The 21,593-nt window shown below is 45.8% G+C and overlaps 1 protein-coding gene across 1 annotated transcript in view; it reads left to right on the forward strand.

The window, feature by feature from the left end:
* LOC115208725 (serine/threonine-protein kinase SMG1-like) overlaps positions 1 to 21,593 on the forward strand; it is a gene marked incomplete in the record, with an annotated part of 97,587 nt that overhangs the window by 70,683 nt on the left and 5,311 nt on the right. Inside the window, 12 exon segments of the mRNA XM_029777045.1 lie at positions 4,155 to 4,381; positions 5,445 to 5,607; positions 6,010 to 6,199; positions 6,948 to 7,243; positions 7,358 to 7,567; positions 9,708 to 9,845; positions 10,692 to 10,844; positions 13,960 to 14,139; positions 15,659 to 15,886; positions 16,967 to 17,190; positions 17,289 to 17,389; positions 18,054 to 18,230. Of these exon segments, the coding sequence (XP_029632905.1) occupies positions 4,155 to 4,381; positions 5,445 to 5,607; positions 6,010 to 6,199; positions 6,948 to 7,243; positions 7,358 to 7,567; positions 9,708 to 9,845; positions 10,692 to 10,844; positions 13,960 to 14,139; positions 15,659 to 15,886; positions 16,967 to 17,190; positions 17,289 to 17,389; positions 18,054 to 18,230 (2,287 nt within the window).

The following is a 21,593-nucleotide window of genomic DNA, read 5'->3' on the forward strand; positions in this document are numbered from 1 at the left end:
CCCCACCCCCCATGAAGTCCATAAATCAAATCAAATTTATTTATAAAGCCCTTCTTACATCAGCTGATATCTCAAAGTGCTGTACAGAAACCCAGCCTGAAACCCCAAACAGGAAGCCATGCAGGTGTAGAAGCACGGTGGCTAGGAAAAACTCCCTAGAAAGGCCAAAACCTAGGAAGAAACCTAGAGAGGAACCAGGCTACGAGGGGTGGCCAGTCCTCTTCTGGCTGTGCCGGGTGGAGATTATAACAGAACATGGCCAAGATCTTCAAATGTTCATAAATGACCAGCATGGTCAAATAATAATAATCAAAGTAGTTGTCGAGGGTGCAACAAGTCACTAACACAAGAGTAAATGTCAGTTGGCTTTTTCATAAATCACGCTCTATGGTCATATTCATAGTAGTTGATGTAGGTAGAGTCCCCAAAGTACCCATATTTTAGTATGCTTGGAAAGGGACCACCCTGATGGTAAAGCAATGCATTTCCTTCTCTCTCCAGATTACCTGGTATGCATCCTAGCTCAATGTTTACAATATGTACAATACCATTGGAAATTAATGTTGAAAGTTTATCCCCCGAAAGCATAAGTTAAATGATGCCCAATGTCAAAACACACAGTTTTAAAGTGTCCAAATCTGTCTCCACATAACGGATATGCAGAACCAGTTGGTGATATGTTGAAACCTAATATACTATCTAGACATACAGGACATGTTGAAACCTAATATACTATCTAGACATACAGGACATGTTGAAACCTAATATACCATCTAGACATACAGGACATGTTGAAACCTAATATACCATCTAGACATACAGGACATGTTGAAACCTAATATACTATCTAGACATACAGGACATGTTGAAACCTAATATACCATCTAGACATACAGGACATGTTGAAACCTAATATACCATCTAGACATACAGGACATGTTGAAACCTAATATACTATCTAGACATACAGGACATGTTGAAACCTAATATACTATCTAGACATACAGGACATGTTGAAACCTAATATACCATCTAGACATACAGGACATGTTGAAACCTAATATACTATCTAGACATACAGGACATGTTGAAACCTAATATACCATCTAGACATACAGGACATGTTGAAACCTAATATACCATCTAGACATACAGGACATGTTGAAACCTAATATACTATCTAGACATACAGGACATGTTGAAACCTAATATACCATCTAGACATACAGGACATGTTGAAACCTAATATACTATCTAGACATACAGGACATGTTGAAACCTAATATACTATCTAGACATACAGGACATGTTGAAACCTAATATACTATCTAGACATACAGGACATGTTGAAACCTAATATACCATCTAGACATACAGGACATGTTGAAACCTAATATACCATCTAGACATACAGGACATGTTGAAACCTAATATACCATCTAGACATACAGGACATGTTGAAACCTAATATACCATCTAGACATACAGGACATGTTGAAACCTAATATACCATCTAGACATACAGGACATGTTGAAACCTAATATACCATCTAGACATACAGGACATGTTGAAACCTAATATACCATCTAGACATACAGGACATGTTGAAACCTAATATACCATCTAGACATACAGGACATGTTGAAACCTAATATACCATCTAGACATACAGGACATGTTGAAACCTAATATACCATCTAGACATACAGGACATGTTGAAACCTAATATACCATCTAGACATACAGGACATGTTGAAACCTAATATACTATCTAGACATACAGGACATGTTGAAACCTAATATACTATCTAGACATACAGGACATGTTGAAACCTAATATACCATCTAGACATACAGGACATGTTGAAACCTAATATACTATCTAGACATACAGGACATGTTGAAACCTAATATACCATCTAGACATACAGGACATGTTGAAACCTAATATACCATCTAGACATACAGGACATGTTGAAACCTAATATACCATCTAGACATACAGGACATGTTGAAACCTAATATACCATCTAGACATACAGGACATGTTGAAACCTAATATACTATCTAGACATACAGGACATGTTGAAACCTAATATACTATCTAGACATACAGGACATGTTGAAACCTAATATACCATCTAGACATACAGGACATGTTGAAACCTAATATACTATCTAGACATACAGGACATGTTGAAACCTAATATACCATCTAGACATACAGGACATGTTGAAACCTAATATACTATCTAGACATACAGGACATGTTGAAACCTGATATACCATCTAGACATACAGGACATGTTGAAACCTAATATACTATCTAGACATACAGGACATGTTGAAACCTAATATACCATCTAGACATACAGGACATGTTGAAACCTAATATACTATCTAGACATACAGGACATGTTGAAACCTAATATACCATCTAGACATACAGGACATGTTGAAACCTAATATACCATCTAGACATACAGGACATGTTGAAACCTAATATACCATCTAGACATACAGGACATGTTGAAACCTAATATACTATCTAGACATACAGGACATGTTGAAACCTAATATACTATCTAGACATACAGGACATGTTGAAACCTAATATACCATCTAGACATACAGGACATGTTGAAACCTAATATACTATCTAGACATACAGGACATGTTGAAACCTAATATACCATCTAGACATACAGGACATGTTGAAACCTAATATACCATCTAGACATACAGGACATGTTGAAACCTAATATACCATCTAGACATACAGGACATGTTGAAACCTAATATACCATCTAGACATACAGGACATGTTGAAACCTAATATACTATCTAGACATACAGGACATGTTGAAACCTAATATACTATCTAGACATACAGGACATGTTGAAACCTAATATACTATCTAGACATACAGGACATGTTGAAACCTAATATACCATCTAGACATACAGGACATGTTGAAACCTAATATACCATCTAGACATACAGGACATGTTGAAACCTAATATACCATCTAGACATACAGGACATGTTGAAACCTAATATACTATCTAGACATACAGGACATGTTGAAACCTAATATACCATCTAGACATACAGGACATGTTGAAACCTAATATACCATCTAGACATACAGGACATGTTGAAACCTAATATACCATCTAGACATACAGGACATGTTGAAACCTAATATACCATCTAGACATACAGGACATGTTGAAACCTAATATACCATCTAGACATACAGGACATGTTGAAACCTAATATACTATCTAGACATACAGGACATGTTGAAACCTAATATACTATCTAGACATACAGGACATGTTGAAACCTAATATACCATCTAGACATACAGGACATGTTGAAACCTAATATACTATCTAGACATACAGGACATGTTGAAACCTAATATACCATCTAGACATACAGGACATGTTGAAACCTAATATACCATCTAGACATACAGGACATGTTGAAACCTAATATACCATCTAGACATACAGGACATGTTGAAACCTAATATACCATCTAGACATACAGGACATGTTGAAACCTAATATACTATCTAGACATACAGGACATGTTGAAACCTAATATACTATCTAGACATACAGGACATGTTGAAACCTAATATACCATCTAGACATACAGGACATGTTGAAACCTAATATACCATCTAGACATACAGGACATGTTGAAACCTGATATACTATCTAGACATACAGGACATGTTGAAACCTAATATACCATCTAGACCCCCCCGGGGTTCACATTTAGGTTTTTTCCCCTAGCACTACACAACTGACTCAAATGACCAACTTATCAAGCTTTGATTATTTGAATGGGCTGTGTAGTAGGGGGGAACCTGTAAAGGTTTACACAGAGGGGGCCCCGGGACAGAGTTTGGGAAACCCTGGGTTAGAGGACAATATGTAGAAGACGGCTAGCTACATTTTGAAGTGTTGCGTTCTGGTGAAAGTGGGTCTCCAACTTGGGAAGTGTAACAGAACCCCTCACTAATGTTATCAGAATGGCGTTGTCCACCTTTACTGGTCCACTTGTCTTTCTGGCTGATCTCTCCTTCCTTCCTTCCTTCCTTCCTTCCTTCCTTCCTTCCTTCCTTCCTTCCTTCAGGAGCTGAACACTAACTTCCGTCAGATCATCTTCCCGGAGGCTCTGCGCTGCATGTTGAAGGGCGAGGCCACCCTGGAGACCATGCTGTCTGAGCTGGACCTCTTAGTGGAGCAGTGTGCAGACGGGGTCTCCCTGCAGGGGCTGGCCGACGCCCTGCACACACACCTCCGCAGCGCCGCCATGGGCCTGGAGCACGAGGCGGACACACAGTGTCTCCACATCACCAGGTTAGAACAGGGGAACACAGTGTCTCCACACCACCAGGTTAGAACAGGGGAACACAGTGTCTCCACACCACCAGGTTAGAACAGGGGAACACAGTGTCTCCACACCACCAGGTTAGAACAGGGGAACACAGTGTCTCCACACCACCAGGTTAGAACAGGGGAACACAGTGTCTCCACACCACCAGGTTAGAACAGGGGAACACAGTGTCTCCACACCACCAGGTTAGAACAGGGGAACACAGTGTCTCCACACCACCAGGTTAGAACAGGGGAACACAGTGTCTCCACACCACCAGGTTAGAACAGGGGAACACAGTGTCTCCACACCACCAGGTTAGAACAGGGGAACACAGTGTCTCCACACCACCAGGTTAGAACAGGGGAACACAGTGTCTCCACACCACCAGGTTAGAACAGGGGAACACAGTGTCTCCACACCACCAGGTTAGAACAGGGGAACACAGTGTCTCCACACCACCAGGTTAGAACAGGGGAACACAGTGTCTCCACACCACCAGGTTAGAACAGGGGAACACAGTGTCTCCACACCACCAGGTTAGAACAGGGGAACACAGTGTCTCCACACCACCAGGTTAGAACAGGGGAACACAGTGTCTCCACACCACCAGGTTAGAACAGGGGAACACAGTGTCTCCACACCACCAGGTTAGAACAGGGGAACACAGTGTCTCCACACCACCAGGTTAGAACAGGGGAACACAGTGTCTCCACATCACCAGGTTAGAACAGGGGAACACAGTGTCTCCACACCACCAGGTTAGAACAGGGGAACACAGTGTCTCCACACCACCAGGTTAGAACAGGGGAACACAGTGTCTCCACACCACCAGGTTAGAACAGGGGAACACAGTGTCTCCACATCACCAGGTTAGAACAGGGGAACACAGTGTCTCCACATCACCAGGTTAGAACAGGGGAACACAGTGTCTCCACACCACCAGGTTAGAACAGGGGAACACAGTGTCTCCACACCACCAGGTTAGAACAGGGCAACAGACAGGCAGTAGGGTTAGTGTTAATTGGTTATGTGATGATATTGCAGGATGTTGAGGGCCCAGTACTCTCAGCTGATGCAGCCTCCAGGGGGCAGTATGGACGCAGTGGGACAGGACTCTCCTAAGATGTCCGCCGGTCAGATGCTGCTGGTGGCCTTCGATGGCATGTTTGCTCAGCTAGAGACCGCCTTCGGGCAGCTCACAGAGAAGGTAGCACACCTTCCTCAATGTCCTCCCTCTTTCTCAAGCTCTTTCCCCTCTCTCACCCTCTCGTTTCCTCAAGCTCTTACCTCTCTCTCACCCTCTCGTTTCCTCAAGCTCTTACCTCTCTCTCACCCTCTCGTTTCCTCAAGCTCTTTCCCCTCTCTCACCCTCTCGTTTCCTCAAGCTCTTTCCCCTCTCTCACCCTCTCGTTTCCTCAAGCTCTTACCTCTCTCTCACCCTCTCGTTTCCTCAAGCTCTTTCCTCCGTCTCTTTCGCTCAATCACTCTTTCATCTTAAACTCATCTTTCTCTCTCGTCCCTGTCTTGTTATTCCTCTTCACTCCACCATTCCATTTGTTTGTCAATTATTTTATTCCCTCTCCTCTCTGTTATTTCCTCTCCTCTCTAGATGATCTCCATGGAGGTGCCGCCGGCGTGGCGGAAGGTGGATGTGATGCGTGAGGCGAGGGCGGCCCAGGTCCATTTCTTCCACAGCGGTCCTCACAGACATGTTCTGGAGGAGATCTTCTTCCTCAAGAGACTCCAAACCATCAGGGAGTTTTTCAGGCTCTGTGGATCCTTCGCTCAGACACTCTCTGGTGAGAACACTGATGGCTTTATAGTCTCTCTGTGTCAAAATGTATTTTCAATTTAAGGGTCTTTATTGGCATGGAAAACATATGTTTACATTGCCAAAGCAAGTGAACTAGATAATAAACAAAAGTGAAATAAAAAGTTAAAACAGTAAATATTACACAAGTTAGAAAATAATAAAGACATTTGAAATGTAATGAAAGTTGTGCTGTCACTCAGCTGCAGAACAGCAGTAGAGGTCAACACCGTAAAGCTGGTATCTGAGAGCTACTTTGTGTCAGATGAAGAAACAAGGTTTCATCCACTCTGTTTTTTACATTTCTTTCAACTAGAGAAACGGTTGAAATCCGTACAGATACTCATCAGGATATTATTATTATTGACCATATATCGTACCGTATTGACGATCGCTAGTTGTCTGTTCCTGCTTCACAACTCCAGGATTTTCTCTCAGCTTGTTCTCCAACTGTCTAAATGGAGCCTGTTGGTTTTGAGCACCTACGTCCATGGCTGACCTAAACGTGTTTTCTCACGGCTCTCTCTCGTCTCTCTGCAGCAGACGCATAGTGAGCAGTATGTTTGGAACATCGAATCACAATAAAATCCATATAGAATCGTAGGAATCTAAATATGTATCGTATCGCCAACTAAGTATCATGAATGTATTGTATCACGAGGTCCCTGGCAATTCCCAGCCCTATGAAACAGTATCTCAGACAGTGTATAGAGTGAGTTTGACCCCCCCCCCCCCAGGTACGTGCCCCCCAGCGGCTGAGGACCCTCCTCCCTCCAACGGCCCAGTAGCAGTAGTGGGTCTGGGGGGTGTAGGTCTACCAGGGAAGCCCCTGTTCCGGGGGGCTGCGGCGGTGGTAGTGAGCGAGGAGCAGATGACCCGGCCCATCAAGGCGTTCACAGCAGAGTTTGTCCGTCAGATGCTGATTGGTCTTCCCACCCAGACCCTGGGCCTGGCTCTCTGCAGCACCCTGTCTGCCCTGGGCCTGGACCTGACAGCACAGGTGGACGCCAAGGACTTTGGAGCCGACGGCAAGGTAGGAAGGAGGCCGTGGAATGTTATGTACTTGATTGATCAAAATGTTATATTGTCTTCATACATTTTCTATTCTGTCCTGATGAAGTAAAATGTGTAATTGTTAATCGTCCAGGTGTCGTTAGATGAGTTGTGTAAGCAGACGGTGGTACAGGGTCTGGGCGCAGGCCGTCTGTCTCAGCTGCTACTGAACAGAGGTACGGTGCTGGCATCCTCCTACGACACGGCCTGGAAGAAACTGGACCTGCTCAGACGCTTGGAGTCCAGCCTGGACGCTGCCAAGGTCTCCCTGCAACGCACCCAGCAACACATCACCATGTTCCAGGTGAGAGGAGGGGGTGTGTGGGTTAACCCTGGCCTATCTCTGTGTATCCCAGTGGCAGCGTGAAGACGTGGTAGGTCCTAGGACCCAGCGAGCACCCGTGTGTGTGTGTGTGTGTGTGTGTGTGTGTGTGTGTGTGTGTGTGTGTGTGTGTGTGTGTGTGTGTGTTAAAAGGATAATCCACCCCCAGAAATAAACATCATGAAACTCATGTCAATTTGGTAAAAGCCTGTGTTGTATCAGTGAGTTAAATAACATGATTTAACTACTAAGTGGTCCGTCTAAGAAATCGTGTAGGAACGCGTCATAGCTACACTATATATACAAGAGTATATGGACACCCATTAAAATGTGTGGATTCAGCTATTTAAGCCACACCCTGTTGCTGACAGGTGTATAAAATCGAGCACACAGCTATGCAATCTCCATAGACAAACATTGGCAGTAGAATGGCCTGTACTGAAGAGCTCAGTGACTTTCAACGTGGCATCGTCATAGGATGCCACCTTTCCAACAAGTCAGTTTGACAAATTTCTACCCTGTTAGAGCTGCCCTGGTCAACAGTAAGTGCTGTTATTGTGAAGTGGAAACATTTAGGAGCAACAACGGCTCAGCCGTGAAGTGGTAGGCCACACAAGCTGAACAGGACCTCAGAGTGCTGAAGCTCGGAGCTCTTAAGAATCATCTGTCCTTGGTTGCAACACTCACTGCTGAGTTCCAAACTGTCTCTGGAAGCAACGTCCGCACAGAACTGTTCGTCGGGAGCTTCATGAAATGGGTTTCCATGGCCGAGCAGCCGCACACAAGCCTAAGATCACCATGCTCAATGTCAAGCGTCGGCTGGAGTGGTGTAAAGCTCGCCGCCACTGGACTCTGGAGTGATGAATCATGCTTCACCATCTGTCAGTCCAACGGACGAATATGGGTTTGGCGGATGCCAGGAGAACACTACCTGCCCCAATGCGTAGTGCCAACTGTAAAGTTTGGTGGAGGAGGAATAATGATCTGGGTCTATTTTTCATGGTTCGGGTTAGGCCCCTTAGTTCCAGTGAACGGAAATCTTAATGCTACAGCATACAATGACATTCTAGACGATTCTGTGCTTCCAACTTTGTGGCAACAGTTTGGGTAAGGCCCTTTCCTGTTTCAGCATGACAATTTCCCCGTACACAAAGCAAGGTCCATGCAGATATGGTTTGTCGAGCTCAGTCTGGAAGATATTGACTGGCCTGCACAGAGCCCTGACCAAAACCCCATCGAACACCTTCAGGATGAATTGGAACGTCGACTGCGAGTCAGGCCTAATCACCCAACATCAGTGCCTGGCCTCAATAATGCTCTTGTGGCTGAATAGAAGCAAGTCCCTGCAGCAATGTTCCAACATCTAGTGGAAAACCTTCCCAGAAGAGTGGAGGCTGTTATAGCAGCAATGTTCCAACATCTAGTGGAAAGCCTTCCCAGAAGAGTGGAGGCTGTTATAGCAGCAATGTTCCAACATCTAGTGGAAAGCCTTCCCAGAAGAGTGGAGGCTGTTATAGCAGCAAAGGGGGGACCAACTCCATATTAATGCCCATGATTTTGTAATGAGATGTTTGACGACCAGGTGTCCACATGCTGTTGGTCATGTAGAATACATGGTTCTGTCACAGGAGATGGTGTGACATCCCCTATCACATTTATTAACTGTTTTAATACCATTACCGTAACTCCAAATTGCTGTACCGGCCAAGTACCATCTCGTAATGCGCCCCTGTGTGTCTGAGGAAAGGGCCCTTGTTGCCATTCTCTGCTCTCTCTCTGGGTAGCAGAGTTGCACGTTTTTGTTTTTACAGCTAGCTAGCTACTTCACATGCTGATATTGACTTTGGTATTATTCTGTGTAGCTACGTTTGCTAGCTAGCCAACCCAGAGACTGTATTGCACTGTGGGTTTTGTAGTCGACTTGAGCTGCAACACATTTCCACATCGATTTTCACATGTTGCTACCAACCTTGTTATAACGACAAAAATGAAATATTCGTTCACAAAAATAAATATTGTTTTCACATATTAGTGTTATTTAAGTGTTTAACACTGTTAATCATAGGAAGTAGTGTTTTGGGCTGGATTATCCCTTCAACCCTGTCCTCTCTCTGTATTCCAGTGGCAGCATGAGGACGTGCTCGGCCCTAGGACCCAGCCTATGAGTGTGAGCCCTCCTCCTCGCTCCATCATCCTCAGTAGTATGAAGAAGAAGCTTTACAAACTCAGCCAGGACGAGGCGGCCATCGCTGCTGTACAGGTCAGTACAGTCATCACCAATTGTTATTTTTATTTAACCTTTATTTAACTAGGCAAGTCATTTAAGAACAAATTCTTACTTACAATGACGGCCTAGGAACAGTAGGTTAACTGCCTTGTTCAGGGGCAGAACGACAGATTTTTACCTTTTCAGCTCGGGGATTCGATCTAGCTACCTTTCAGTTACTGGCCCAACCCTCTAACCGCTAGGCTACCTGCTGACCAATCTGTCAACCTTGATAGCTAACTAGACCGTTACTCTTAGCTACTCCTGTAAATAAAATGCTCTCTTTCTCTCTCTGGTCTGAGTCCTTTAACCTCTCTGGGACATGTGGGATGCTAGCGTCCCACCCGCTGGACACACTAGTCAACAGCCAGTGAAATAGCAGGATGGCAAATTCAAAACAACAAAAATCTCATAATTCAAATTTCTCAAACATATACAACTATTATATCCCATTTTAAAGATACACTTCTCGTTAATCCAACCACATTGTCCGATTTCAAAAAGGCTTTACGGCGAAAGCATAACATGTTAGGACAGCACCGAGACAAGAAAAACCACACAGCCATTTTCCAAGCAAGGAGAGGCATCACAAAAACTTTTTTCTCAGGTTTTTGCCTGCCATATGAGTTCTGTTATACTCAGACATCATTCAAACAGTTTTAGAACCTTCTATCCAAACCTACTAATAATATGCATATCCTACCTTCTGGGGCCGAGTAGCAGGCAGTTTAATTTGGGCACGTCATTCATCTGAATTTCCGAATACTGCCCCGTCACTGAAAAGTTAATGGCTGTGTAGCTGTTTTTTTTTTTATTGGATCTGTCCTCTCCCCCCTGCAGGAGAAGCTGGCATCACTAGAGGGCAGTATAGAGCAGCGGCTGAAGTGGGCCGGAGGGGCCAACCCTGCCCTGGCCCCGGTGCTCCAGGACTTTGATCTGACCATCGCAGAGCGCCGCGCCCTAGTGGCCCGGGAGAGCCAGCGTACCAGCCAGGTACACCACCCACGCTGCTCACCTTCTGTGTTTACGACTCTGTGGGTGGGAGTGTCAGGGGAGGGGGCAGGATGTTTGATTCACAGAGTTTCAGACCTGTCAATCAATCCGCTGTGGGTGGAACTTTGAGGGAAGGCACTAGATTATTAATCTAGTCAGAAAAAATAGTCTACTCTTTCAATTTAGTTTGTGGCAAAAACCTAAAAGATTGTGTTCTGTCAAGTAAACATGGATTCCCTATTGAGAAACAATATACACTGAACAAAAATATAAATGCAACATGTAAAGTTTGTTTCATGAGCTGAAGTAAAAGATCCCAGAAATGTTCCATACGCACAAAAAGCTTATTTCTCTCAACTTTTGTGCACACATTAGTTTACATCCCTGTTAGTGAGCGTTTATCCTTTGCCAAAATATTCCATCCACCTGACAGGTGTGGAATATCAAGAAGCCAATTAAACAGCATGATCATTTCACAGGTGCACCTTGTGCTGGGGACAATAAAAGGCTGTAGTTTTGTCACGCAACACAATGCCACAGATGTCTCAAGTTTTGAGGATGCGTGCAATTGGCATACTGACTGCAGGAATGTTGCTAGATAATTTAATGTTAATTTCTCTACCATAAGCTGCCTCAATGTTCTAAAGAATTTGGCAGTATGTCCAACCGGCCTCAACCACAGACCATGTGTATGGTGTCGTGTGGGCAAGCGGTTTGCTGATGTCAACGATGTGAACAGAGGGCCCCATGGTGGCGGTGGGGTTATGGTATGGGCAGGCAGGCATAAGCTACGGACAATGAACACAATTGCATTTTATGATGGCAATTTGAATGCACAGAGATACCGTGATGAGATCCTGAGGCCCATTGTCGTACCATTCAACCCGCCATCATCTCATGTTTCATTACGATAATGCACAGCCTCATGTCGCAAGGATCTGTACACAATTCCTGCAAGCTGAAAATGTTCTTCCATGGCCTGCTTACTCACCAGACATGTCACCCATTGAGCATGTTTGGGATGCTCTGAATCGACGTGTTTGACAGTGTGTTCTAATTCCCGCCAATATCCAGCAACACACAGCCATTGAAAAGTAGTGGGACAACATTCCACAATCAACAGCCTGATCAACTCTGTGAAGGAGATGTTGCACTGCATGAGCTAAATGATGGTCACACTAGATACTGACTGGTTTTCTGATCCACGCCACTACCTTTAAAAACGAAAAGGTATCTGTGACCGACCGATGCATATCTGTATTCCCAGTCATGTGAAATTCATAGATTAGGACCTAATTTATTTATTTAAATTGACTGATTTCCTTACGATCTGTAACGCACTAAAACATTTTGAAATTGTTGCATGTTGCATTTATATTTTTGTTCAGTATAGAATTGCAGGAAAAAAACATTTAAAATGCAAAAATAATTCAGGGGGAGGACCCACCAGACCCCCTGCAATATCGTGCACTCCCACTTTTATACAAAGTCAGGAGTCCATGAATAGACCAACAGGTATGACTGATGAATGAAGCAGGTGTTAAACATGGGCTTTGCTTCACAGAAAGCAGCAGTTGATAACACCATTGTCAACACTTTAAATCAAATCAGTAGACCAATATCCTTAAGTATCATGACATTAGCTTTTATAACCTTCAATCTGTTAGTTTTTTTATCATATTTTGGACCAGAATAAGGCTCTACTACCTATTGTTCCTGCAGTGAGGACTCAACATCTTCACCGAATGTTTTCATAATTAATCTGAAGAGAATCAGTAGTAGCCTACCAGTATGCACATCAGGGAGTAAATGAACAGCTCTCTCACCGATTCGGTTCACATAAAACATCCGTTCAAATAGAGCTGTTTGTTTTGAACAACCCATCACAAGTCTACACTGACGAGTCACTTTAGCTGTCACTGGCAAGTCTCGACATGGGCTTCGAATCCTAGTTGAATACAAACCAGATATTTTGGTTTACGTGTCCCGACGCGATACCATGAACATATAACTACGTTGTATGATTTATGAATAGGAAAGGGATGTATAGGATTGAATTATTCAGTCAGTCAGACACCTTTTTATAAACTAGTCAACGCTTGCTGTTTTGGTCGTCAATCAAAGCACAATACAAAGCCTGTTACCCAACACCCTGGTTGTATAGTCTTATGAAACACACAAGAAAATGAATGAATGTGCCCATTAAACAAAGCCTGTGTGTCCATGTATGCTGCTGATTCAACCATCTACATGTCAGCCACCACATCTAATGGAGCTGCAGTCTGTTTAGGAATAGGTGACCAGTAATAAACTGGTCCTGAACCAAGAGCTTTATATTTGGTACAAATCGTTCCCTAAGCTGTAAGGAATGTGGTTTTAAACAAAAACCAGATAAAGCAACATCTCACGGCACACCGCCTCTCCCCTATTTGACCTAGATATTTGTTGTGTGTGTATTGATATGTAGGTTATGTACCATATGTTTTGTGCTTGAGCTGTTCTTGTCTATTTAATGTTGTGTATTATGTCATGTTTCATGTTTTGTGTGGAGCCCAGGAAGAGCAGCTAATGGGGAGCCTAATGAAATGCTGCAAAACAATAAGTGGATTTCAACTCTTCGTTAGCACGTTAACGGGATGTGTAAATTCATTCACTCCAGACAAAGACGCATCATGCTCTCCCTCCTCCGTGAAAATAAATTTCAGCGCAGCCAACCACAGTCTACAAAAATAACACCGAGAGGCGGGACAGAACAGATTGACAAAACGCCAGTGTTTCCCTGCCATCGCTCACTCTGTGACTGACAGGCGACTGTCCTATCAACACTAGAAGATGCATATCGGTCATTCTAGCGGGAGAAGGCTAAACGGGCATGTCTGACTAGCGAATTTAAACTTTTGAATAAAAAGTTATGGAAAACCTTTGTTTAGTTCACATCTTTTAACCAGGGCCCTGTTAAAGATAGTAACTGTGTGTTCCTCAAGCCTGGCCCTGGAGAGCTATTTAAATATATATCTATCTAAACTTTATTATTCCCACTACCAGTTCACGTTCCTCAACTTTATTATTCCCAGTACCAGGTGACATTCCTCAACTTTATTATTCCTGTTCCCAGGTGACGTTCCTGTGCAGTACCATACTGAACTTTGAGGGTCTGCGGATGCGGACCCCTGAGGCCCTGAGCATGGACTCTGCTCTGTTTGAGCTGCTGAAGAGGTGCCAGCAGACCTGCTCCTACGCTGCCCAGTTCAACACCTCCGTCTCCTCCATAGAGCTACAGCTGCTGCACAGACTGGTGAGTACTGACCCCTAGCTACAGCTGCTGCACAGACTGGTGAGTACTGACCCCTAGCTACAGCTGCTGCACAGACTGGTGAGTACTGACCCCTAGCTACAGCTGCTCCACAGACTGGTGAGTACTGACCCCTAGCTACAGCTGCTCCACAGACTGGTGAGTACTGACCCCTAGCTACAGCTGCTCCACAGACTGGTGAGTACTGACCCCTAGCTACAGCTGCTGCACAGACTGGTGAGTACTAACCCCTAGCTACAGCTGCTGCACAGACTGGTGAGTACTGACCCCTAGCTACAGCTGCTGCACAGACTGGTGAGTACTGACCCCTAGCTACAGCTGCTGCACAGACTGGTGAGTACTGACCCCTAGCTACAGCTGCTGCACAGACTGGTGAGTACTGACCCCTAGCTACAGCTGCTCCACAGACTGGTGAGTACTGACCCCTAGCTACAGCTGCTGCACAGACTGGTGAGTACTGACCCCTAGCTACAGCTGCTGCACAGACTGGTGAGTACTGACCCCTAGCTACAGCTGCTGCACAGACTGGTGAGTACTGACCCCTAGCTACAGCTGCTGCACAGACTGGTGAGTACTGACCCCTAGCTACAGCTGCTGCACAGACTGGTGAGTACTGACCCCTAGCTACAGCTGCTCCACAGACTGGTGAGTACTGACCCCTAGCTACAGCTGCTCCACAGACTGGTGAGTACTGACCCCTAGCTACAGCTGCTCCACAGACTGGTGAGTACTTACGTGTTAATTGGACACACATTGAAAGGAAATGCCAGAAACCAGCAGACACTCTGCCCTCTGACACTAGGTTTTCACTCCAAGCCTAGTCTAGCACATCTGATTTCAAGTATTTTAGCTGGTTGATATGCTGAATCAATCAGCTTAGTTACAACCGGGGTTAGAGAAATCCTACAGGAGGGAATGTCTCCAGGGACAGGGCTGATATAGGGGTACCAAATCCTACAGGAGGGAATGTCTCCAGGGACAGGGCTGATATAGGGGTACCAAATCCTACAGGAGGGTATGTCTCCAGGGACAGGGCTGATATAGGGGTACCAAATCCTACAGGAGGGAATCTCTCCAGGGACAGGGCTGATATAGGGGTACCAAATCCTACAGGAGGGAATGTCTCCAGGGACAGGGCTGATATAGGGGTACCAAATCCTACAGGAGGGAATCTCTCCAGGGACAGGGCTGATATAGAGGTACCAAATCCTACAGGAGGGCACCTCTCCAGGGACAGGGCTGATATAGGGGTACCAAATCCTACAGGAGGGTACCTCTCCAGGGACAGGGCTGATATAGGGGTACCAAATCCTACAGGAGGGTACCTCTCCAGGGACAGGGCTGATATAGGGGTACCAAATCCTACAGGAGGGTACCTCTCCAGGGACAGGGCTGATATAGGGGTACCAAATCCTACAGGAGGGCATCTCTCCAGGGACAGGGCTGATATAAGGGTACCATTAGGGACTTTCCTTACTCTCCCATCTCTCCTCAAACTCAGAGCCCGGCGTTGGAGCTGCCCATCGGCAGCCCTGATTGGCTAGCTTGTGCCCAGAAGCAGCTGGGTCAGGAGCTGGCTACCCAGGGGGCTGTGCAAGAGGAGCGCGAGCAGCAGCTGGACGTCGCCACGGAATCACTGCAGCTATTGGTGGACAGCATCAAGGGCATCCTGTCCAATCACAACCGCCAGCTGGCTGACGTCAAACACCTTCTGAGGGCCATGGCCAAGGTACGGGGGAGACACACACACACACACACACACACACACACACACACACACACACAATGGGTACACACACACACACACACACACACACACACACACACACACACACACACAATGGATACACACACACACACACACACAATGGATACACACACAGCGATGGATACATGCGCACGCACACACAGAGGGAGAGAGATGGATACACACACACACACAGAGATGGATACACACACACACACCGAGATGGAGATACACACACACACACACACACACACACACACACACACACAGAGAGATGGATATACACACACACACACAGAGAGAGAGAGATGGATACACACACATGCGTGCGCACACACACAGAGGGAGAGAGATGGACACACACACACACACAGAGAGAGAGATGGATACACACACCACCTGCTACGGGCCATGGCTAAGGTACGGGCAGTGACACACACAGGGAGACAGATGTACAGATGCATGATACTCTCAGCAATCCACTACGCAACTTTCACAAACGCCTAACTGACCTGACCTCCGCCCACTCTGTTTGTCCCTGCGTGGCCCCCATACCGTAGCAAAGATGGTGGATAAATGAGATGTCTTTAATCAGGCTATTTACTATTTTTTTTAAATGGTCGCTGTCCCGGTCTGCTTAAGGGGGGTGGCTCTTCCACATACACCAATGCGATAACAGCTGGGTCTGGTCTACTTAGTTCATTGACTGTATAATATGAACCAGATAACAGCTGGGTCTGGTCTACTTAGTTCATTGACTGTATAATATGAACCAGATAACAGCTGGGTCTGGTCTACTTAGTTCATTGACTGTATAATATGAACCAGATAACAGCTGGGTCTGGTCTACTTAGTTCATTGACTGTAGATGAACCAGATAACAGCTGGGTCTGGTCTACTTAGTTCATTGACTGTATAATATGAACCAGATAACAGCTGGGTCTGGTCTACTTAGTTCATTGACTGTATAATATGAACCAGATAACAGCTGGGTCTGGTCTACTTAGTTCATTGACTGTAGATGAACCAGTGAAATGTCTTTCTCTTCTGTCTCTCCCGTAGGACGAGGAGAACGCGCTGGCGGAGGGGGAGGAAGTGACCTACGAGGGCAGCGTGCGCCAGTTCCTGTTGGAGTACAAGGCGTGGCAGGACAACGTGCAGATCGTGCTGTTCACTGTTGTCCAGGCAACGGGCCAGCCCCGAGGGGGAGGAGCCAGTCAGGAGGGGGTGGAGCTACTGCAGGAGATACCTGCTACCCTGAAGGAGCTACACACACAGAGCACCAGGTACACACACCCACACACACACACACACCCTGAATGAGCTACAAACACCCCTACCTATACTGACAGTGGCCACCCTGTCCCTCTGTCTCTGTCTTCAGTGTGTATAACGGCCTGGTTGGCTTTGCGTCTCCGTTGGTGACAGAGAGGGGTGGAGACTGTTCCAGCCCCACCTCTACGGCTCAGACCAGCTTCGCTGCAGGTAACTACACCGCCCTTATTGTGCGCTACCCTGGCTGAGGGCACCCTACTCCCAATGTGGTGCACTACTATGGGCCCTAGGTCAAAAGTAGGGCACTACATAGGGAATAGGGGGCCCTTTGTTTAATGTGATAACCTGTGTTAAATACCAGAATGATTAAAAATGGCATCTCGCTTCAGAGCTCACAGGCAATGATTACTCTCTACCGTTCTCTTCTCTTTACGATCTTTCTCTCTGTCTTGCTCTTTCCTATCCTCTCTCTCTCTCTCTCTCTCTCTCTCTCTCTCTCTCTCTCTCTCTCTCTCTCTCTCTCTCTCTGTCTCTCTCTGTCTCTCTCTCTGTCTCTCTGTCTCTCTCTGTCTCTCTGTCTCTCTGTCTCTCTGTCTCTCTGTCTCTCTGTCTCTCTGTCTCTCTCTCTCTGTCTCTCTGTCTCTCTGTCTCTCTCTGTCTCTCTCTGTCTCTCTCTCTCTGTCTCTCTCTCTCTGTCTCTCTCTCTCTGTCTCTCTCTCTCTGTCTCTCTCTGTCTCTCTCTGTCTCTCTCTGTCTCTCTCTGTCTCTCTCTGTCTCTCTCTGTCTCTCTCTGTCTCTCTCTTTCTCTCTCTTTCTCTCTCTTTCTCTCTCTTTCTCTCTCTTTCTCTCTCTCTCTCTTTCTTTCTCCCCCCAGCGGTGAGGTGCAGCGGTGTGAAGACTCAGACAGACTCAATGTCCCAGAATTCACGCAAGCTCCTCCCCCGTAACCTTGGCACCCCGGCGGACACCCCCCCCAGCGCTCAGACGATGACCAGCAAGGGTCTGAATCCCAGCCCCAAACGGGCTGTACGCGACCCCAAGACGGGACGAGGTACGACCCCTAACCTCCATCTAACCCCTGACCTCCAATTCAATGAGTGTATAATTAGAAGAAGCAGCAGTACTGCTGCCTAACTGTCCCAAATGGGACCCTATTCCACATAGACTGCTGCCTAACTGTCCCAAATAGGACCCTATTCCACATAGACTGCTGCCTAACTGTCCCAAATAGGACCCTATTCCACATAGACTGCTGCCTAACTGTCCCAAATGGGACCCTATTCCATATAGTACAACAGTAGAGCACTGACTGTACAAAACATTAGGAACACCACTCTAATAATTGAGTTGCATCCCCTTTGCCCTCAGAATAGCCTCAATTCATCAGGGCATCAACTCTACAAGGTGTCGAAAGCGTTCCACAGGGATGCTGGCCCATGTTGACTCCAATGCTTCCCACAGTTGTGTCAAGTTGGCTGGATGTCCTTTGGGTGGTGGACCCTTCTTGATACACAAAGAAACTGTGGAGGGTGAAAACCCAGCAGCGTTGCAGTTCTTGACACAAACCGGTGCGCCTGGCACCTACTACCATACCCCGTTCAAAGGCACTTCAATCTTTTGTCTTGCCCATTCACCCTCTGAATGGCACACATGCATTCGTGGCCAAAGTTTTCAGAATTACATAAATATTAATTTCCACAAAGTTTGCTGCTTCAGTGTCTTTAGATATTTTTGTCAGATGTTACTATGGAATACTGAAGCATAATTACAAGCATTTCATAAGTGTCAAAGGCTTTTATTGACAATTACATGAAGTTGATGCAAAAGAGTCAATATTTGCAATGTTGACCCTTCTTTTTCAAGACCTCTGCAATCCGCCCTGGCATGCTGTCAATTAACTTCTGGGCCACATCCTGACTGATGGCAGCCCATTTCTTGCATAATCAATGCTTGGAGTTTGTCAGAATTTGTGGGTTTTTGTTTGTCCACCCGCCTCTTGAGGATTGACCACAAGTTCTCAATGGGATTAAGGTCTGGCGAGTTTCCTGGCCATGGACCCAAAATATCGATGTTTTGTTCCCCGAGCCTCTTAGTTATCACTTTTGCCTTATGGCAAGGTGCTCCATCATGCTGGAAAAGGCATTGTTCATCACCAAACTGTTCCTGGATGGTTGGGAGAAGTTGCTCTCGGAGGATGTGTTGGTACCATTCTTTATTCATGGCTGTGTTCTTAGGCAAAAGTGTGTGAGCCCCACTCCCTTGGCTGAGAAGCAACCCCACACATGAATGGTCTCAGGATGCTTTACTGTTGGCATGACACAGGACTGATGGTAGCGCTCACCTTGTCTTCTCCGGACAAGCTTTTTGCCGGATGCCCCAAACAATCGGAAAGGGGATTCATCAGCGAATATGACTTTACCCCAGTCCTCAGCAGTCCAATCCCTGTACCTTTTGCAGAATATCAGTCTGTCCCTGATGTTTTTCCTGGAGAGAATTGGCTTCCTTGCTGCCCTTGACACCAGGACATCCTCCAAAAGTCTTCACCTCATTGTGTGTGCAGATGCACTCACACCTGCCTGCTGCCATTCCTGAGCAAGCTCTGTACTGGTGGTGCCCCGATCCCGCAGCTGAATCAGGAGACGGTCCTGGCGCTTGCTGGACTTTCTTTGGTGCCCTGAAGCCTTCTTCACAACAATTGAACCGCTCTCCTTGAAGTTCTTGATGATCTGATAAATGGTTGATTTAGGTGCAATCTTACTGGCAGCAATATCCTTGCCTGTGAAGCCCTTTGTGTGCAAAGCAATGATGACGGCACGTGTTTCCTTGCAGGTAACCATGGTTGACAGAGAAAGAACAATGATTCCAAGCACCACCCTCCTTTTGAAGCTTCCAGTCTTATTCGAACTCAATCAGCATGACAGAGTGATCTCCAGCCTTGTCCTCGTCAACACTCACACCTGTGTTAACGAGAGAATCACTGACATGATGTCAGCTGGTCCTTTTGTGGCAGGGCTGAAATGCAGTGGAAATTTTCAGTTAATTTGCATGGCAAAGAGGGACTTTGCAATTGATTGTAATTCATCTCATCACTCTTCATAACATTCTGGAGTATATGCAAATTGCCATCATACAAACTGAGGCAGCAGACTTTGTGAAAATCTATATTTGTGTCATTCTCAAAACTTTTGGCCACGACTGTACACAATCCATGTCTCAAGGCTTAAAAATCCTTCTTTAACCTGTCTCTCCCCTTCATCTATACTGATTGAAGTGGATTTAACAAGTGACATTAATATGTGTGCATATATATTTTTATTTTATTTAACTAAGCAAGTCAGTTAAGAATAAATTCTTATTTACAATGACGGCCATACCCGGACGACGCTGGGCCAATTGTGCACCACCCTACGGGGACTCCCAATCACGGCCGGTTGTGATACAGCCTGGCTTCAAACCAGGGTGTCTGTAGTGACACCTCAAGCACTGAGATGCAGTGCCTTAGATCGCTGCACCACTCGGGAAATAAAATATAAAAAGTAACACTATAACATAACAATAACGATGTTATATACAGGAGGTACCGGTACTGAGTCAGTGTGTGTTGGTTGAGGTAATTTGTACATGTAGGTAGGGGTGAAGTGACTATGCATAGATAATAAACTGCGAGTAGCAACAGTGTACAAAACAAAGGGGGGGGTCAACGTAAATAGTCCGGTGGCCATTTGATTCATTGTTCAGCAGCCTTATGGCTTGGTGGTAGAAGCTGTTAAGGAGCCTTTTGGTCCTAGACTTGGCGCTCCAGTACCGCTTGCCGTGCGGTGGGCAGAGAAAACAGTCTATAACTCGGGTGACTGGAGTCTGACAATTTTTTGGGCTTTCCTCTGACACCACCTATTATATAGGTCCTGGATGGCAGGAAGCTTGGCCCCAGTGATGTACTGGGCCATACGCACTACCCTCTGTAGTGCCTTACAGTCAGATGCCGAGCAGTTGCCATACCAGGCGGTGATGCAACCGGTCAGGATGCTCTCAACGGTGCAGCTGTAGAACTTTTTGAGGATCTGGGGACCCATGCCAAATCTGATGTGGTGGTTGACTCTGACGTGGTGGTTGTGGTTGTGTGGCAACTCTGACGTGGTGGTGGTTGTGTGGTAACTCTGACGTGGTGGTTGTGGTGGTGTGTGGTAACTCTGACGTGGTGGTGGTTGTGTGGTAACTCTGACGTGGTGGTGGTTGTGTGGTAACTCTGACGTGGTGGTGGTTGTGTGGTAACTCTGACGTGGTGGTGGTTGTGTGGTAACTCTGACGTGGTGGTGTGTGGTAACTCTGACGTGGTGGTGTGTAGTAACTCTGACGTGGTGGTGGTGTGTGGTAACTCTGACGTGGTGGTGGTTGTGTGGTAACTCTGACGTGG

The sequence above is a fragment of the Salmo trutta genome, chromosome 1 (genome assembly GCF_901001165.1).
Source record: "Salmo trutta chromosome 1, fSalTru1.1, whole genome shotgun sequence".
NCBI lineage: Eukaryota > Metazoa > Chordata > Actinopteri > Salmoniformes > Salmonidae > Salmo > Salmo trutta.